Consider the following 16,155-nt stretch of genomic DNA (forward strand, 5'->3'; position numbering starts at 1 on the left):
TGACACTTTTGCATTAACGCTGTAAATAAAGGAATCTAACATTTTCCTTTATGTTGAACCTATTCCCTGACAAATAGTTCCTAATGGGCTGCTGATAATTGCAACCACAGTCAATGTTTTTTTTTTATTGTTTGTGAACACAAGCAAAAACTAGGACCAGCCTACATATAAATCTCTGGATCAGTTAATCAATTTATTGTTACATTTCTAATGTCAGAAGATAGTGAATAATGTGCATCACACATTCCAAGGACATAAAATGTTTTCAAATGTCTGAAACCCAGAGATCTATGTTCATGATGAGAAGGGGAAGATATTGATTAGAGTCAGGGGAATGGCTGATGTATTTCAAAAGTTATATAAGCTCACTTTAAAGACCAGAAAAAGACAACACAAATGCTTTTATTTTTTTTACAGAAAATGTTTTAATAAATGTGTCTGATACAAAGAAATATATTTATACACAAATGTAATTTTGTTATACAGAACATAAATAACGAGACATTTCAGCTGGGATCTGAATTAGACTTTAACCTTGAAACATCAATTCAGTGTGAATAGTTCTATTTTTCAGGCAAAAGTACAACATATATGGTCTGTAAAAAATCTTCATATATTCTAAATGAAGTCACATCAAAAGCATCTTCAAGTGCTGGTCCATAATAATTGCTTTAAGATGTGCTATTGTATATGTTACACTTTATTTTATTCAAGCTCTAATATCCGTGGTCAATTTCCTCCCCAATATAACAGTTGTGAGTTAAATGTTAATCTTCTTTCCCATGTTTATCCTTAATGAAAGTGTATGTGTGTATTTAGCAAATATCATGTTGGAGATGTTGGAGCCTGCCTCTAGATAAAATATATTAGTTTACTTTTTTTAAGTTGTTTTTTTAATACAAAGGGTTAATGTGATTGAGAAACACTAGGCCTATACTGATTAAGATTTTTACAAAAAACTCAAATAATGCTCGCCGTACATTTTGGAAAAGGCTGTTGCATAAATATATTTGGTGCATTTTGTATTTTATTGAGTGCAAATGTATCAAGTATAAAATAAGAAAAGGAAGATTTTCACAAAGCACGATATATTGTAATAATAAAAAAAAAATCCAAAATAAGAAAGAAAAAACAAACATATTTCATTGTTGAAAAATATGTGTGACATTTGTAATCCAGAGTAAAATGCACATGCGAAGTCACCCATTATTTTTAAACCTGGAGTGGTGACTTTTTTTCATTCGTTTGTCTCGGCTCCAAGGCCAGTGTTAGTGCTGGCCAGAAACCAGGTTCAGATGGCAGGTTTTGCAGAGCAACTTCCCCTCCAATGGATAGCAGCCGTGTTCATTTGGTTCAGGAGAGAGCTGGATGACACACACCTGCAGACGATAAGAAAGACTTATCCACTGGTGATGATTAATGTGTGTTTGCACACCGGTCATTGTGTACAGTGCAGTTTGCTACACACTGTGTTCCTACCTCACATCTGTAGCAGTTCTCATGGTATGAGTTTCCCAGGCATTGAACATTATAGCTGTCAGTACCATCTTCTTTTGGAATGATTAGCTTGTTGCAGGCATTACACTTTGGAGCATACTTCCTTTATGGACAACATTTTAGAGAGAAAATAATATTAGATAATTCGAGGCAACTTCATTTGCATAGCACCTTTCAAACATAGCCAGTTTAAAGTCATCAATACTCAAGGTGAGCATAATAAGAACAAATTCAACAGCAATTTGTTGATTTTCTTTCTTACACTTTTTACACAAATCCTCTTAAGTGAGTTGTGGATTGTTTCCATGCGATTTGCTTGACACAATGTTAACAATCTACCTGTAATAGTCCCGGAGGCAATACACCTCCCCAACTTCTCCCTGAGCAAAAGCTTGCTCTCCAATTTCCTGTTTACATGTTGCACAGGTAAAACAAGAAAGGTGGTACGCTCGCTCCAGTGCACGGATCACATGATCTGTGATAACCTCCCCACAGGCCCAGCAAAGCTCCAGACTAGCCTAAGAGAGAGAGAAAAAGGGTTATGGAATACACTTCTCTCACAAAATAATAATACAAAAATTCTACTGTTTAACCAAACCACTTAAATATCATATGTACGGTTTTTGAAGCTCATATTTTGGTATTTTTTAACCACACCATGCAATGATAACACAACATTATTAACAACAGGTGACACGCTGGATAATCTTCAATTCTGTGCAAGCTAACTATAGCCACATGGAAGGTATGGAAACACCCCTATTCAAATATGTAAAACATCAAAGCAGTCTTAAGAGAACAGTTAGCATTAACGTCAAGCATGAAAGATTAGAAGTAAATAAGAATCCAAAAACAATCAAACGTGCAGGGCAGTATCTACCTGTACAGCACTTTGGCCCGATCAAAAATCGCTTTTAAATGTGCTTTATAAATAAACTTTGATTTGATTTACCTGGTAGCAGTCTTCACAGAGGGGGATTCCTGCTTTGTTGTAGTACTGTTTACCAGCCAGGGGAATGTGACAAGATCTACACTGAAAGCAACCATCATGGTACGTCCTGTTCAAGGCCTCTATTGCGGGTTCAGATAGAGCCACAGGTTTCCTGCAGAAGCCACACACCTCTGCAGAGTACACAAACATCACATGTCAAAGCGGGTCATAATAATATGTGTATTGTCAAAGTGGAAGAGTGTGTAAATAGAGATCATGTTACCTCTACTCTCCCTGCTCGTGTCTTGCCCATTATTTTGGATCCCATGGGATTGTTCATCTTGTTTTAACCCACTAGATGGTGTGCTTGTTTCCACCTTAAATGAAAGGTAAATGCTTAATGTACAAGTCAACTGTAACCTGGAGCAGAAGTTGGCACTATTTATAAAATGCTTGATTTAAAAACAATAACAGAAAGTGGTCATGGTTGATGCTAGTAGAAAGGTAAAGGAAGACATAACCTCATAGAGGTCAAACTGGAAAGGAGGTTGTAGAATAAAATCAACTTTGCAGAAACAAATGCCTCTTGAGGATTTACAAGTAATTATAATTATAAGATTTGGAGTATACAAGTATCTCATTAATCTGTCATTAATGAGAACTAAACATTTATCATGAATATATCTACATTTTGGAAAGTGCTTTTATTTAAGTATTTTTTTTAAGTATCACTCTTTGTGTTTGAAGATTATGCATTCAAACCAATGCATAGTATATACTTATATCGACAGTTGTAATCCTTCAATATGGTGGCTTTTTTTTAAGTGAAGTTTTGTGTTTAAAACAGTAAATGACAGTGGTCGACATGAACATTTTAGTGATGCAAATGTGACAGAGGTGTGCATACCTCTCTGTTGTAAATGGGCTGCTGGCCTGGGGTCAGAGAGCTGGAGGGAGGCGTCTGTGCAGGTGGAGGTGGAGGTGGTGGAAGTGCTGATTCTTCAGAGAGCGATGTTCCCAAAGATGAAGGAAGTGCTGCATCAGGAGGAGGAGCAGGGAAGAGCTCTGTTTGGCAAGAAACAATATTATTTTTTAGTAACTTGTAGAATCTTTTTCAATTCAGAACTGAGGATGGTTGTAATAAGAAAATATTATACACAAATATATATACAAATGCCAACAACCCAAAAAGTAAATTAGAAAAATGATTAGAGAAGAAAGAAAAGAGAAAAAAAGTGCGAATTATAAAAGAGAAAATAAATTAAAGGGAGAAAAAGATTCTTATGAAGTTATGTCTCCTAAATAAGTGTTTTGCTCCTCATAGTCAAACTAAAGTGAACACATGTCTGCATGTTTCAAGAAGATCGGTAGCAGCTGTTCCTTAGAGATACAACTTAAGTGTGAGAAAAGAGCTATGATTTCACCGATTAGCATTACATTTTTATAACTTTGTCAGATGAATGTTGGAAAGTTAAAAACTTGACACAGAACCAGGTAACTAGTATGCTGCTGATGGTTCTGAGATTTTGGAAAGACAGGTCTAAAACTTGCAAAACAATCGTTTACACTGATACAAATATATTATCATGAATACCTGCAGGCCCTCTATCATCTTCTTGAATCTTTCCTCTGCTGGGTTCAGGTTGGGCAGGTTTGGGGCTCTTGGGGACTGAATGTCTGACTGAGGCTCCTTGACGAGTCTGGCCTTTGCTCTCTAAACTGCCCTCAGACTGTGAGTTGTCCTCTTTCTTAAGTCTGCTGACGGGGATGTTGTCACTCGGGCTGACTCGTACAGCAGTTTGAGGCTTGTCTCTGGCCGGGGCGCTGTGAGCTTTGAGGACGGGCTGCTGCTGCGGTGTCACGGTGGCTCGGTGAGGAGGTGCCAGAGTGATGAAGACAGAGGACACCATCCTTTTTGATGTAGCTGCTGATGCCATGGCTGTATACAACCCACACACAGCCTAAAAGGAGGACAGAACAAGTATGATGTACATTGTTTGTAATATGTAATGTTCAATAGTCCTTCAGAAACACTTCACAGACTCAACACATTACTTGATTTGTGAGTGTAAGAAAAACAGTATACCAATAGTGGCCATGGCATTGTGTCCCTATTATCTCAATAATACTGAATCTAATTGTACACACCCTCTCAGTCAACTTTGTGGGAGTGCTCACTCTCACTTCAGAGAGGTAAACTCACACACTTACAGCTCTCATTAGTCAAAATGAATGGTTCTACAGGCAGAAAGCACAAACCTGGATCAACAGTTTTCTTAAAACCCACTCACTCTGTCTGTAAGCTGCCCTTACATACCTGGGAGAAAATGCGGTTTGAAGACAGCTCTGTCTTTTCTTCTTTCTCCTTCCCTGCTCTGTATCTCAGAACTTCTGGTTTGTTTTCCCTCCTGTGAGCTGCCACTGAGAGAAGGCTTTACTCGGGCGACTATCAGCAGAAGGCCACTCCTTTTCCTTCTGCACCTCCCTCCAACTCTCTCGTCCGTCGACCCCTCCTCCTTCTCTGGCCGAATGACAATACCTCCTCCCCTCCCGACCGTAAAAGGTGAACAGTTAATCTCGAGCAAAGTGCAGTAAAAAAACAGGACACATTCATGCATTATGAAAACTTGGCTGGCTCACACAAACACACGCACACCAACACAATCACACACACATGCACAAAGACACACAAAGAGAGTCATGCAACAGTTGGGTAATCCAACAAAAACACAGTCAGACTTTTTTACAATGTAATATACAGTATCATAGAGTATCTCATAAGGTGTTTGCCCTTAGATAGGCACCAGCCACCTCCCACTTCTTTATCTGTTTGCATGCCAGCAGGATGTGACTGTACCTGCCTTTTCCAGCACTGTCCTCTTTCTCTCTCCTGTGCAGCTCTGCCTTATTGTTCTGTCAGCTTTATTTTCCCGACCTCCCTCATTGAGTCTGCCTCCTTTTTTCTTCTCCCTCTTTCCTTCTTCCCTTCCCCCACTACATTATATCACTTAAGCCTTGACTCACTATCAGTGTCACATGGCATTGCTTCCATTTGTGCCCCACCGACGTCTGATAATATGTGGGGGGCTTCATCAGACTCTCCTGGTGGAGCTTTCGTGGTTGAAGGCAGCCGTATAGGAGCAGCAGCAGCATTACAGTGCAATGAATCAGAGCATTGTGCAGGAGGAGATATTGGTGTATTAGGAGAGGGTGGGGGGGGGGGGCATTGAGTGATGTCTGTGAGAGCTATGAAAAAGCTGCTTTGTTGTGTTTGCTGCCCTCCACTAGAGAAACATATCAGGTCTGCTGATCAGCAAATATTGGGATGGGCTTCCTGAGGCAAACCCTCTACGCTCAAAAGGGAGGATGGAGTGAGAATAAAAGTGATCGATGTGGGTCAGAGTGGAAGAAGAGTGAGAGAGGGTTAACAGGAGACGGGCTGAGGGGAGTGATGGGGGTCTCTGTTGTTCCTGCTCTGTGGAAAGGAATGCTGCGGTGATGTCACGGCTGCAGGAGGGAGCATGCCTACCGATGACACAATCCCCAGACCTCTACGCTCCGCCCCCCCTACAGCCAAGATCCTCATTAAACCCTCTGAACCTCCTCAATGCTTCTACAGAATTAAGTTTCAGTTCACTTTCCAGCATCCCAAAATAAGGTTTTACATTAATCCGGAGTTTTGTGTCTACTTTGGTGAGAACAATGGATACAGAATGCAGGGAAATGAAGAGAAAGCAACAGGAAGAGGCCCAGTAGATATAAAAACAATGATAATTGCATGTTGTTGATGTTGATTTCCTGATTGCAAACATCTGCAGGGGTAACAAATACTTCTCAAGGAGAAACGCTGTTAGTTTAGCCAAACACCACAAGTGAGAGCAGGATTACTGCTTTGAGTAACATGCATGGGAGTACTTCAGTAATAAAGTTTGGGGAAATGGTGAGAGCTGGAGGCCAAGATAATGTGCCTTCTCGGGTCTACAGCCAAAAACCAAGGCTGCATTCTCCAAAATGCAACTGGATGGGTCTTTCATAGGACGTCCTCCCTTCCAAAAATAGCTTACAAAGTTCCTTTCAAAGGCACAGGATATCATTTATACTTCTGCATCATACTTCTTACGTTGACGAGTAACTCATATCATGTGGAATATTAGTGGAGTGTCCCTTTAACTAGTAGTAACTTATGGTTCCTGTAATTGGATATTTGGTACCAATATGGCACGCTGATGTTTAAAATGTACCAACTCTCCAATTTCTGTGCTACTCATCAAAATCTTTTAAAGGTTTTATTCATAAAGGAAGTGTTTCTAAAATAATGTCTTCAAAGTGTGAAGTTGTTTAGAAGATCTAATACACGTAATAAGTATAATTAGTGTGTAAAAAATGCATCAAAAGGCTACTTTATTAATTGTAAAATATTTACAATCCCTGACCAAAAATGTGTGCAGGTTAGGAAGATCTGCTTTTGTTGCTCTGCCCCACATACTGTACTTTAAATATGCTGTTGGATGAACCTTGGCACCATTGAACACGAGGGGGGCGGTGGAGGTCTTATCTGTTTACAGTGTGGACATTTCATCAGTTTTCTGCTCATCTTTGTTCTTATCAAATAACTTTTAAAAGTACTTTTGTGTTTGGTACAATTATGCTGTTACTAAAGAAAAATTATCTGTAATGCAATATATTTAATAAGCAACTTGGCAATCCTTTATCATAACAAAAGTATCAATAATATAACAGAAACATCTCCACATCATACTGGAAAACAGTAGCTAAATGGTGCAAAATCCTCCTCTTGCCTTCTGTTTAAAAAAAAGAATACCAATAACAGTTAGTCTACAATTAGTGCCATCAAGTGTGTATTCTTTTATTATGTAAACAGTGTTATTAGGATTCATTGAAATTCGAGGTAGTGTCCGGTTTCGTGGTAGATTTTGGGTGCTCCATCAACTGTCATCTGATGATGTGTCCATCCTACGATCCTTCAATTTGCGATTGAAGTTCGGTTGATATTTTCTTACGCGTGTAGCTTCTTTTTCCTAAAAGTGAAGCATGACAAAATAAATGTAATTTTCAGATTTCTCAAAATTACTTACAAGTAGCACAACAGTTCTTTAATAGAGAAATAGTTATACTCGATAAATCGCAGTCCAAAAAGGGAACATCAAATATGTAAAATCGCTGAGTGAAGAGTTGATTCACACAGACCTGTAACGAGGCTCTCAGCAGATCCTGAGAGGGCAACAGGCTGACCGCTTCCCCCAGAAAAGTGATGAGGACGTGGAGCACATCGGACCAGTTGCCCACGGTCAGCACCAGCACCAGCAGGGCTCCCAGCCGTAGCACCACAGTGTGAAACAGAGCTTCTGTGCCGGGCTTACGCTGCTGATCCTCTGTGCAAAATAAACAACAAAACGTATACAACAGTATAATAACATTCATTATTGTGTTTTTTGTGGTATTTTATGGCCTAATTTTCTATGTATTGTTTTATTGGTGCCATTTTTAGGTGCATCCCTTATGGCCTGCTATTAGAAATGCACAATATTAAACAAGGTTATCTGATCTCATTAAAGAATACGAGAAATATTTTTAAAGACCATTTTCCTGACCTCTATACTAGGCTAGACAATCACCTTGGACGTAGACCACCAGGATGGAGTAGCAAAGCGTCAATGGAGTCCAAAACTTGAGTGCATCCTTCTGGGTCAAGAAGTGGTCATAAACCGTGGCGGTGGAAGCCACAGCTGCTAGAGCGAAGACCAAGACGACCGCTCTTTGCAGTGAAGCCACTATGGTGTGTCCGGAGGCCAGGAGGGTGATGCACTTCCCACAGTGACGCTCTGTGCTATGAAGTGGGTAGAGTCTGGCCACATGGCTCCACAGACTGTGGCTGACACTTGCCAGTGCCCAGCTGAGAGCAGCTGCCAGAAAGAGGCTGATGGAGCTGTGTGGAGCCCCCTGATGGAGGTAGCCCAGAGTACAGGAGAGCCCACAACCCAGAGTGAACTGGCTCTGGATCAGCAGCAACTCCAGGCTTCTGCCATCAGCATCCTGAGTTCACATTGGTTTAGGAGTTTGGATGAAAATAGGTTAGACAAGCATTGGAAATATCTACATGTTGAACACTATGGTAGGGTGTCATTTCATATCTTTCCCCCTGCTTCCACTCCTACTGCTATTTATTAAATGTTTTACTTTATTATTTTCCCCTTTGGTTGTTTGTTTGTTCACCATGTAAAGTGGCCTTGGGTCCCTTGAAAGGCGCTATACAAATTTCATCTATTATTATTATTATTATTATTATATTTAAAAATCATAAAAAACACAAAGCATGTTTTCTGGTAATTCAATAAAAAGTTAAATACACACATGATAAAGCCATATTCAGTTCAACTGTGTGAATAAAAAACTACTTAAAAAGGTACTTTATCATTTACAAATGTTAGAGCAGAATGAACTGAAATTAAAGAGAAACATAAGCATAACCTATTTTTCAAACAATATATAAAAAAGAAACATGATAGATTATTTTATATCGTTAGGGCAATAATGCCCCCCTAAGAGAAGACACATACATATAACAAGTCTAAATCAATGCGTTATTTGTTCATGTGTTTGGGACACTCACCAGTCGTGCTGTTGCCCAGGAAGAAAGAGCTCAGAGAAAACTCCAGCACGATCAGAGAGGAAACCCTCGATCCCACCAGAGACAGAAGGACCGTCAGGAACCAGAACTGGAGAGATGTGGTCCAGTTTCCTCTCAGACGACTGCCAGTTGGGGAGGAGTTCTGTTTGCTTTCAGTTTCAGTCTCAGAATCACTGTGTGGGTAATTAGACAAAAAATGCACATAATAGACAAACACATACATACAATACAGTTTTCTCCTTTCAAATAACTCACCTGCATGTTTGAATAAAGTTGTAGACTCTCAACAAGTTGCACAGCACTGCTATACCACAGGCACCCACAAGACCTTTGAAGCATAAATAACACCACAGCCAAAAAATAAGTATCCAAAGAAAGTACTGTACCCAAAGTCTGATTTTTATTGCGATGAAGATATAAACATACGATCGACTCACCTTGAAAGAAACAGTCTAGTGGGTTGGAATCTAAAATAATCCATTCAAAAATTCCCAGGATCCAGGAGAAGGGAAAGAACATTTTTATGGTTTCCTTATAATATACAGTAGATACCGTGCTATGATCACCCACCCATGCTTTTCAATCTAAAAACCTGTTTAGAAACTACAGGTCAGTTAATGCTGAGTGCCAAACCTTCACCCTGCCTTTATTTCCTCCCCTTAGTGAGCTCCATGTTTAAGGTCCAAAGGTCAAATGTGATTGGAGTTTGTTCGTCATTCTAATCATTTGCTGATCAAAGAGGCTGAAATCCTCTCAAAAACTAGGCTAACAGATCCCTGTTTAACCAGATTAAGTAGAATCACCCTTTGCTTACAATGCATCTTAGATATTATGTAATTAAAAGATGCTGCAATTATGTCCAAGAGGATACAAAATAACTTATTATTGTTAATATTCAAAGGCTTGAAGTATTTTTAGGTTACAATCCGGACATAAATACCTCAATTTGATATGTCAGCAAATAAAAACATTCCCATCCGATGTTTTTTTCTCACATTTAACAGATAAGGCAAATAGAATGATTTAACCTGCAACAAATCACAGCAGCCACACTGGGAGATACATATAATACAGAGCTCGTGTTTTAATAATCCAGGCTTGTGTTTTTATCTGAACTAAATTAATATGACTGCGAGCCATCAGGACTCTCACTCCTCTCTTTTTAGCTTTACTGCCAGCAGACGCATACAATTCATTTTGAGGTATTAAAGGCAACACTTGGTAGTTTAACAGCATACATTTAAGAAATTGTAGAAATCCCTGAAAACGTTAGTTTGAGTCTGTGCAACATGTTTCGAACTTTATGAAGCATTTAATGCTGATCCATCTTCTTTTCTTCAAACACAGGGAGTGTCACTTAAATTGCTCCACGTAAAATACGCTCATTCTTGTTCTGAGAAAATGTTAGAAGACAAGATTGATATGACTCGTCTGTGAGAAGGTCCGATATTCAGTGTTAAGGTTAGAGTAGCCGAGTGGAGTCAGTGGTTCAGGATGTTTCAGCCCTGTTGGTCCTTCACTGTCTGTTGCCTCAGCAGATCCCAGAACAGCATGCTGAGCATTGTGTGTGGGGCCAGGCGCAGGAAGACCGGGCCCATGCCTTTATAAAAGCCCCTCAGGCCCTCAGCCTGGCACACCTTCAGCATACAATCTGAAAATCCATGGTACAGACGCCCCTGAAAGATGGATCAGAAAACAGTGTTAGGTTGATTTGGCCAGAATACTTTTAACGTTTTTGTGCCATTATTTAGCGCAAGAACACATTTTTATGAAAAGGAGCATCTATTTGATGTAGTCATTATTCTATTGCTATTTTAATGCAAAATTATTTATTTTCATTTACTTTGATGCACAAAACACAATTGAAATAGATGTTTTGCACAAATCTCTACGGAGAAACTAAGCGTTACACATCTGTTGATTAAATCAACTAAGACTTTCTTTAGTCGAGGACTTAACATAGGTTATTTAAACTCACCCTACGAAACTCATCCACGGGCTGATTGTATAGTCGTGTACTGATGACGTCAAAAGGTGTCATGCTGACGGCGACAGCTACTCCACTGATCATGGCGGCTATCAAAGTCGTGAGCCAGCTGTTAGGACTAACCCACTACATAAAATAAAATAAATGGATTACAAACAGATGTTGACTTGTTTACTTTTTAGCTGATGGATCGACGACAACTGTTAAATAAGTGTTATAAAACTGTCAGCTGTTTATCTCTTCTACCTGAGAATTTGACACCCATTCCTTGGCTGACGTGAAGGTTGCCAGTTGAGCAGCTGATCCCATCATGACCCGAGGCACGGCCCCATTCACACCCCTCCACAGACCAATTACACCGTCTCTTCTATATATGGTAACAAAGGCATCAGACACTCCCTGAAAAGAAGAAAACCAAGGCATTGGTGTGCTGGAAGTAACAGATAATAGCACTTAATGATACAGTGTATATCATGTGGTGGTAGATGTTGATAGAAATATGTTGAATAATGGATTGAAAAGCCATGTATTGTTTCATATCAGCGCACTGTATGTAGTCTGACTATAACAGCAGTGCAATGCCGTTTGTGTAAAAACGTTTCTTGATGGCATTAAGACCACTGGATCTCGTGATCAGAGCTGTATTTGTATTCATTCATCCCTACAACTTACAGACATTAAAATCAGTATATAGAGTATCTCGATATAGTGTTATCGCATTGTCTTCCTAAATTACAGGAAAAATAAAGAAGGCTTTTCATTTTTTATGTAAAACGCATACTATTTTCCTAAGCATTTCATGACATGTTTACTATGACATCCTTTCAGATGAAACAACGAATAATGTATTCATGTGTCTTACCAGGTGGTTATGCTGGTGGCCTACTGCTATGGCCTCCACAGTCTGAGCCTGCAGGTGGGTCTTCACCTGTAGGGAACAATGAAGCACAAATGATTAATCAGTATTCAGCCAGTGTTAAATCCTAGGCCGTAAAAAACAGACTAATTATTGTCCATACGTCAGTTAATGTCCGTGTCAGATGCAACAATGACAGGTAACTCTGCTAACAATGACCAGATTTAAGTCACATAACATAAACTTGTTGCGACAAATAAATTCCTCAGTAGTCCTCAATTGAGTCCCTAAATATCAAACAGCAGTAATATCATGCACAAAACCAAAATGGCTCTCTAGTTGTTCTTAAGTTTCAATAAAAATGACCTTCAGCCCTGCGTCCTTCACTCACTGCCAGCACCAAGCAGCCACACGATACTGTATATTTCTGGCAGCAGTGGGTAGGTGGAAGCGGAGTGTGGAGTATATTTAGTGAACTAGATATAGTCAAATGTGTTGTCAAAACTATTTTGTCTTTCCATGACAGTGCAAAAGGTTGCGTTGCGTTTCCATGACGGTGCAAAGATGGTTCAAATGTATTGACTGACATCTGAGAAAGAATCACAACAACACTTCTCCTGCCGTTTAAAAGACATGCAGAGGACATTCATAAATTGCAATTCAAGAAACAGAGACAGACAGGTGTGAATGTCTAAACATTTTGAGTCTCGTCTTGTTTTATAGATGTACTTAAAGCTGAAAGGGACCTGGATGTGACCCGGTGGTTAATCAAAAAAAGTTTTACTCATCCATGTGGACAGGTATACTAGTCATCCTTAGATCATAGTTTTATCTTGTATTCTTTCCAAAGTAGATGTCATTAAAACCTTATCTGTGATTAAGCGGACTACCACATACACCCATATAATGTGCCTTCCCTCACGAGCGCTCATGCTGCATTAAAATAGATGTAGGAAATTTGAGACCTCTTTGAAATCGAGCTTGTTGGCTTTCCTTTCTCTCATTATGTTGAGTTACAATACCTTTGTTGAAGCTAAATGCTTGTGGTTTGCAATGTCACCTTTTAATTTAAGTTTTTCCAAATGTATTTTTATACCTTTTTCCAAATCATTTATTATTACGGTAGGTTGTTTCAAAACGGACCATGTACAGTTAAAAAAATAAAAGTTACCACCATAATTTCATAGCCTGAAACTAAATTGCATTTGTAGTTCCTTGGCAGGTCACAAGTAAAATACATTTTAAAAAACTGTATTTTTGAGGATCTGATAGACTTTACTGAGTGAGTACATAAAGTCACAGATTAGAGGATAGGCCAATCCATTTAAAATGTTATACATCATGCACAGGATTGAATATAATCTTAATTACTCAAATCTCAATAGATTGTAATAGAAGGTGTTTCTGTCCCCATTTATTTTACTCAGATGCTGTTGTTTTCATTTTTTCCTCTTTAAAAACTCCTTTAGAAGCTTTCCTCTTTATATTTTCCTTTTGTGACAGAGAAGTTATCGTTGTGTCTAAACGTTTTTCTAACTTACATACAATTCTCAGATCCACTTTTTTCTCCTGTCCGTGCTGGTCTTGAAAATAATACTTTCTAAGGCGATTTAAATAGAAAGAGCATCATCCAGATTTACAGTTGAACCTTTCCTTTACTATAGAAACACACCATAAAAAGTATGACTAATAGTGACTGATATGAATGACCTTTGGACAGCTCTTGCTTTATCGTGTTACGCAAGCATTGTGCGCAAATGAACAGTGTAATCTAACTTCACTTTATAGTGGCTGTCGCTAATGCGTTTACAAAAGCTGACAAATGCATTTTGTTGCTACACCAGGTGCAAACATGGTCTGATGGTTGAGGTCATAGAACAGGTGTATTCAAACTGCATGGTCTGTTTGAGTAAAAAGAGTGTTACACTAAACACTTTTGCATAATTTATCTGAAGCTTAACACAAAGAGTAATTAATTACACATATCGTCTTTTCACATGAGCTCAAGCCTTCTTTAAGTCAGTGGTTAACAACAGTTGCTGTTAATTATTTAACTTATTTGGTTTTCTTTAACGTGTTACAGTTGGAGTGTAACCTAATCTAAGGAGCCACCATTGTGGTACATGGGGTTTCAATTTCCCATTACGTCTAGTTTTTGACCTTAAGGGTTCACACAGAAACCCCCAAATGACCTCATGGCAGATATATTGTCCAACATTAAGAGGACTTATTTCAAATGTTTACAAAAAAGAGACAACTACAACCCAAGATTATGCTTCAACGGTAACATTCATCTTTTAGGTATGCATTTTGTATACAGTAGCTGGCCACAACATAGCATACACTACAATGGCTTGTAATACATACTGATTTAATCGAAAACATAAAAGAGCTGAGCTATACTGATCAATTGAGACCAGGAGCTATCAATGGTTTCCAAAGAGAAACACTGATAATGTATAATTAAAATGGGCAGTAAAACTTCAGGTAGATGTGTATTCATTTCCATTTCTATGCTCTGGCTCTGTGTTTTGTTGTGTTGACTTGTCGATGAGGTTTTCTTTTTGTGAACCCTGGCAGCAAAACAAATGTCCCCTAGAGAGACAAGAACAATGACCTTGAACTTTAACACAAAATACACGAGAGTCTGAAGAGGGTAACATTCACTTCAAACTGCTCACACAAGAACTGCATCCTTTGATGAGGGGAACTTCTGAAATAGAGGTTGCTTTAAAGAAAGAAACTGTAGTAAACTTACCAGGTAGGCAGGAGAGGCAATGAAGGCCCCCAGGGCCCCGGCCACAGCCCCTGACAGCAGACTCCCCCCGTGGAAGGAGGTGACACCCAGAGATTCACAGTATGAGTAGGAGCCCAGCCTCACACCGTTCATCACACCCTGGTACATCAGCCCGGCAGAGAGTCCCTTCTGCAGGCCCCGGAGCCCGTCTGTGCGGCCCACCACCCACAGGGCCTGCAGGGCCCCGCGGTAGTGTCTCTGGTAGGACCCCCGTGCACGCAGCTCTCCCTGAAGCTGCAGACGAGTCTTTACCACCTCCAGGGGGTTGGTGAAGACACAGGCAGCGCAGCAGGAGAAAGCTCCCAGAGCAAAGTCCAGAGGAGGCCAGACGGCCAGAGGGGGCCGCGAGGGGCCGAGGACGCTGCGGGGTCCCGCAGACACAGTGGATGCCATCCTGTGGGAAGGCTGGGCACCAAACACAGACTCTTCTGGTGAAGGTTTCAGCAGCTGAACATCTGTCATCCCTGGAAGTGAGTGTCCTGTCAGTGTGACTTGTCCCCCTTTAATCAGTTTGTTAGGGAACAGGGATTGTGCATCTCACTTAGTACAGAACAATGAAGCCAGTGATGATATCAGCTTTTGTGATAACTCATCTAACATAAGTTTGGTATGTGTCCCCTGCGACAATGCAGGTCAGTGAGTGCATTGGTGTCCCTCTGTAGAGGCTTTCATTAGCTTCCTTGACTGTCGGTCTGTTCAACAGAGGCACCATCTGCAAGAGAATGTATTCATGTGTAAGTTATAAAAATAATCATTGTGAGGTTCAGGTGTGTTCACAAAAGGCTGGACAAATAGTGCTTGTGCTTCAAGAGACAGACTGTGAGGTGTTGGAATGGAAATATTCAACAGGTATTAGCTCACATGGCAAACACATTTGAAGCCACTAAACCTGAACAAACGATAGAGGACATCTTCAAGAGCAGACGATCTCGCACACTGAAGTTCACCTGACACTCACAAGCCACCAGCCACTATAGTCAAACTCATTCAAACCAACATTCAACTTCATTAAACTAACATGGTACAAGTGACACGTGCATACACACTCAAATAGAACAAACTACTCTCCTGAGCCTTTTGAAAGTTCTGGAAAATGTCTCTTGAATCTTGATACTTCATTCAGAAACTCACAGTGTTTGGTGATCCTCCTGTGCAGCTCCATTCCTCCTCTCTCCCCCATCATTGTAAACATGTGTCCTCAGCACATTCATTGTCAAGGTTTCCTCCCCTTCAGTCTCACCGGAGCAGACTGTATATGCACCGGAGCCAATACGGTTTCCGTGCTGTCTGCCACATCATCACATCCCCGGGGCTGCACCAATCACAGCGCTGCATCATTCCCTGGACTGCACCAATCACAGCGCTCCGCTCCGCCCCCGCACTGGACCTATGGGAGCTCTCTGGGTAAAAGGTTATGGTTGGTCAAAGAGGGGGGGAG

At 40.1% G+C, this 16,155-nt stretch overlaps 3 protein-coding genes across 3 annotated transcripts; all 3 read right to left on the minus strand.

The window, feature by feature from the left end:
- Positions 1-439: 439 nt before the first annotated feature.
- Positions 440-4,829, minus strand: fblim1 (filamin binding LIM protein 1). Its single transcript, XM_034082160.2, has 8 exons — positions 4,746-4,829; positions 4,023-4,389; positions 3,336-3,493; positions 2,712-2,805; positions 2,450-2,619; positions 1,837-2,015; positions 1,480-1,600; positions 440-1,379 (listed from the first exon to the last, which is right to left on the minus strand). The coding sequence occupies exons 2-8, from the start codon at positions 4,363-4,365 to the stop codon at positions 1,269-1,271; spliced, it is 1,176 nt and encodes a 391-aa protein (XP_033938051.1). The 5' UTR covers positions 4,366-4,389; positions 4,746-4,829; the 3' UTR covers positions 440-1,268.
- A 2,447-nt stretch (positions 4,830-7,276) lies between these two features.
- Positions 7,277-9,596, minus strand: LOC117446983 (transmembrane protein 82-like). The gene is made up of 7 exons (XM_071203299.1): positions 9,515-9,596; positions 9,333-9,405; positions 9,060-9,250; positions 8,869-8,888; positions 8,065-8,482; positions 7,637-7,821; positions 7,277-7,467 (listed from the first exon to the last, which is right to left on the minus strand). Exons 1-7 carry the CDS (start codon positions 9,594-9,596, stop codon positions 7,375-7,377), a joined length of 1,062 nt encoding a protein of 353 aa, XP_071059400.1. The 3' UTR covers positions 7,277-7,374.
- slc25a34 (solute carrier family 25 member 34) lies at positions 9,456-16,131 on the minus strand. The gene is made up of 6 exons (XM_034083533.2): positions 15,849-16,131; positions 14,679-15,429; positions 11,927-11,992; positions 11,311-11,463; positions 11,056-11,190; positions 9,456-10,753 (listed from the first exon to the last, which is right to left on the minus strand). Exons 2-6 carry the CDS (start codon positions 15,177-15,179, stop codon positions 10,577-10,579), a joined length of 1,032 nt encoding a protein of 343 aa, XP_033939424.1. The 5' UTR covers positions 15,180-15,429; positions 15,849-16,131; the 3' UTR covers positions 9,456-10,576.
- Positions 16,132-16,155: the final 24 nt, after the last annotated feature.

Source organism: Pseudochaenichthys georgianus, chromosome 5 (genome assembly GCF_902827115.2).
Source record: "Pseudochaenichthys georgianus chromosome 5, fPseGeo1.2, whole genome shotgun sequence".
NCBI lineage: Eukaryota > Metazoa > Chordata > Actinopteri > Perciformes > Channichthyidae > Pseudochaenichthys > Pseudochaenichthys georgianus.

What these genes read in the sequence shown, in the direction of transcription:
- fblim1 (XM_034082160.2), bottom strand. Translation starts at nt 4,365, where the DNA reads ATGGCATCAGCAGCTACATCAAAAAGGATGGTGTCCTCTGTCTTCATC. An exon ending in CACGAGCAGGGAGAGTAGAG is followed by an intron (nt 2,620 to 2,711) that starts GTAACATGATCT and finishes TGTACTCTGCAG; the next exon opens with AGGTGTGTGGCTTCTGCAGG. An exon ending in TGCCTCCGGGACTATTACAG is followed by an intron (nt 1,601 to 1,836) that starts GTAGATTGTTAA and finishes TTGTCCATAAAG; the next exon opens with GAAGTATGCTCCAAAGTGTA.
- LOC117446983 (XM_071203299.1), bottom strand. Translation starts at nt 9,596, where the DNA reads ATGTTCTTTCCCTTCTCCTGGATCCTGGGAATTTTTGAATGGATTATT. An exon ending in ACTAGACTGTTTCTTTCAAG is followed by an intron (nt 9,406 to 9,514) that starts GTGAGTCGATCG and finishes TATGCTTCAAAG; the next exon opens with GTCTTGTGGGTGCCTGTGGT. An exon ending in CCTGGTGGTCTACGTCCAAG is followed by an intron (nt 7,822 to 8,064) that starts GTGATTGTCTAG and finishes TATTTTGCACAG; the next exon opens with AGGATCAGCAGCGTAAGCCC.
- slc25a34 (XM_034083533.2), bottom strand. Translation starts at nt 15,179, where the DNA reads ATGACAGATGTTCAGCTGCTGAAACCTTCACCAGAAGAGTCTGTGTTT. An exon ending in TTGCCTCTCCTGCCTACCTG is followed by an intron (nt 11,993 to 14,678) that starts GTAAGTTTACTA and finishes TGTTCCCTACAG; the next exon opens with GTGAAGACCCACCTGCAGGC. An exon ending in CCGTGGATGAGTTTCGTAGG is followed by an intron (nt 10,754 to 11,055) that starts GTGAGTTTAAAT and finishes TCCATCTTTCAG; the next exon opens with GGGCGTCTGTACCATGGATT.